Here is a 2,301-nt window from a genome sequence, read left to right as displayed (position 1 = left end):
ATATATATATATATATATATATATATATATTTATATATATATATATAAATAATGAAACTTGCCTTTAGACGGTCTTTTCTTTTTAGCCTTACTGGATGTTTCTATAGAGACATTTTCTAAATGAACAATAGAGAACAAATTAAAATAAATTTCAAATTCACATCATTCAAAAATAACAATAATTAATAAAAAGTAGATTCTGAAAGTGAAGATAAGACTGTGATTGGAAGATAGTGATTGTGATAGTTAAGAAATGTCTTTAGCTGATAGTGGAAGATAATCTATGGCAAGAGAAAACTTTCGCTCTCAAGATCTTAGTCACAAGAGAACAGAAGACTAAGACAAGGGCAATGTTCTGTGCAGCAATTTTAATGATGAAAAACCAAAATGATAATTTTTAATATCAGCAATATCTTCATTTATTCATCACCTTACTTCAATTTAGAAAATTTACTGGTAACCTGAAATGGACAAACATCAAACCACAGAATAATGTTTGGATATATTTAGCTGAAGAGACAATCTTACATCAGGTCTATCTACATCATTATCTTTCATCATCATTTAATGCCCATTCTCTATTGCTGGTATGGATGAATGGTTTGACAAGATGGAGACGTCAGCCAAGCTTCATTGTGTGTTTTGGCATGGCTGGATGTCCTTTGTAGTGGATGCCCTTTGTAGTGACAACCACTTAAAAGAATATACTGGATGCTTTTTTGCGGCACCAGCACTGGTGAGATCACCAACTAACATGCAAAACAAAGTCTCCTTAACTAAGGGAGTAGTATTGAGGGATGCAATTTTTGTACCAGTGGATGAGAAGTTAAAAGAATGTAGAGGAATAGAAATAGGTGTCTTTTAGAAGAGATACAAAGACACCTCAGTTGGAAAAGAAAGGAGAGGGGGACAAAGGAAATTAGAGATGGAGAGAGAGAGAGAGAGAGAGAGAGAGAGAGAGAGAGAGAGGTGGTGGTGGATATGTTAGAACATACCCTCAAGGTACAATGGGGTAGTGAATATAGGTGAAGTGATATAAAGGATTAAACTGAGAGTGGGCAAGGTGACAGAGAGGGAAATTTCATAATGTGAGATGGTTAGATAGGATAGAGGTAACTGTAGAAATTGAAGGTAAGAGATGAGGTGACAAGTGTTTGGGAATGAGATGTGTAGGGAGCTTGACGGGTCAGTGAGAATGGAGGCGAGGCAGAGCATTGCGCATCCAAGCATTTAGTGATGTGGTTTTAGGATATCAACTCCGTTGTAAGGCATGAGTTTTCTCAGGCGCAGTATGGTACCAGATATTTCAGTCATTTTTGTCTAAGTTGGCAACTATGTAACAATAGATATCAGAAATTTCAGACATCTCACCTAATATGTAAATCTTACAAGTTTTCATTGTAAACATTATGTAGACGGTTACTGCAATGTAAACATACCATCAGCATCTTGAGCAGTCAATTTCCTCTTCAAACTTTTGTTTTCTTTTGAATCTTCTTTTCCTTCTTTCTTTGTTTTTGATGGTTTTTTCATGTCTTGAGCAGGATATTCTGTCTCTATATGAAAGAATGTATCAGCAAGAAAATACCATTATATTTCATTAATATTATTCTTAAATAGTTTTGAAAAAGGAGAATAATTTTTCTCTTCTTTTCATTTAGTGCCTAATTATTGACAAATGTTGTGGAGACATAACAATCTTGGTTTTCAATGCCCTGGGGAAAACAAATAACTTTCATCTTTCACTGGATATCAGATTATTTATTGCACGTCTTCAGGTATAATTGTGTGGTTAAGAAGTCCATTTCCCAACCACATGATTTTGCATTCTGTCCCACTGTGTGACATCTTGGGCAAATGTCTTCTACAAAAGCCCCAGAAAGATTAAAACTTTGAGTGGATTTCTAGATTTGGCAGTCCGAAACTGAAAGAAGCCACTGAAATTTTCTGAAATTCATGAGCTACCAGCAAGTTTATTGCCATTTCTACTGTTAATAAACCAACTGTTGGTTTTGTACTTTCAAAATTGAGTGAAATAAAAGATCATTGAGCTGAAAAACAGCTATGGGTAAGTGACAAGGACATCCAAATTTTCTCATATACCAGAAGTAGAACCTTCCATCAAGACCACTTTCACAAGTCAACTGGTTTGACACCACTAACCTAGCGTATTTTCTTGAAAAGAATATATGCTAACAATTGTCTATTTTCTCAAACTTACTCTCTGTCTCTCTCTCTCTCTATATATATATATGCCAAATTAGACTGGAGCCTGGTGTTGCCATCCGGTTTCACCAGTCC

General features: G+C 35.1%; 2 protein-coding genes across 3 annotated transcripts in view; one reads left to right on the top strand and one right to left on the bottom strand.

The window, feature by feature from the left end:
• LOC106883410 (uncharacterized) overlaps positions 1–1,580 on the bottom strand; it is a 59,623-nt gene extending 58,043 nt beyond the window's left edge. Inside the window, exons 1-2 of one of the 2 annotated variants that reach the window (XM_014934402.2) lie at positions 1,440–1,580; positions 63–116 (exon numbers count right to left, since the gene is read on the bottom strand). In XM_014934402.2, coding sequence (XP_014789888.1) covers positions 63–116; positions 1,440–1,533 — 148 coding nt within the window. In that variant the 5' untranslated portion in view covers positions 1,534–1,580. The remainder of the gene's footprint in view (positions 1–62; positions 117–1,439) is intronic. The other variant, XM_014934403.2, reaches the window with a different exon arrangement.
• The window catches only part of LOC106869388 (fatty acyl-CoA reductase 1), a 422,225-nt gene that overhangs the window by 120,287 nt on the left and 299,637 nt on the right, over positions 1–2,301 (top strand). The window lies entirely within an intron of this gene.

This window comes from Octopus bimaculoides, chromosome 7 (genome assembly GCF_001194135.2).
Source record: "Octopus bimaculoides isolate UCB-OBI-ISO-001 chromosome 7, ASM119413v2, whole genome shotgun sequence".
Lineage (NCBI taxonomy): Eukaryota > Metazoa > Mollusca > Cephalopoda > Octopoda > Octopodidae > Octopus > Octopus bimaculoides.
The sequence above is the reverse complement of the archived record's forward strand: the minus strand, read 5'-3'. Positions and strand labels throughout refer to the sequence as shown.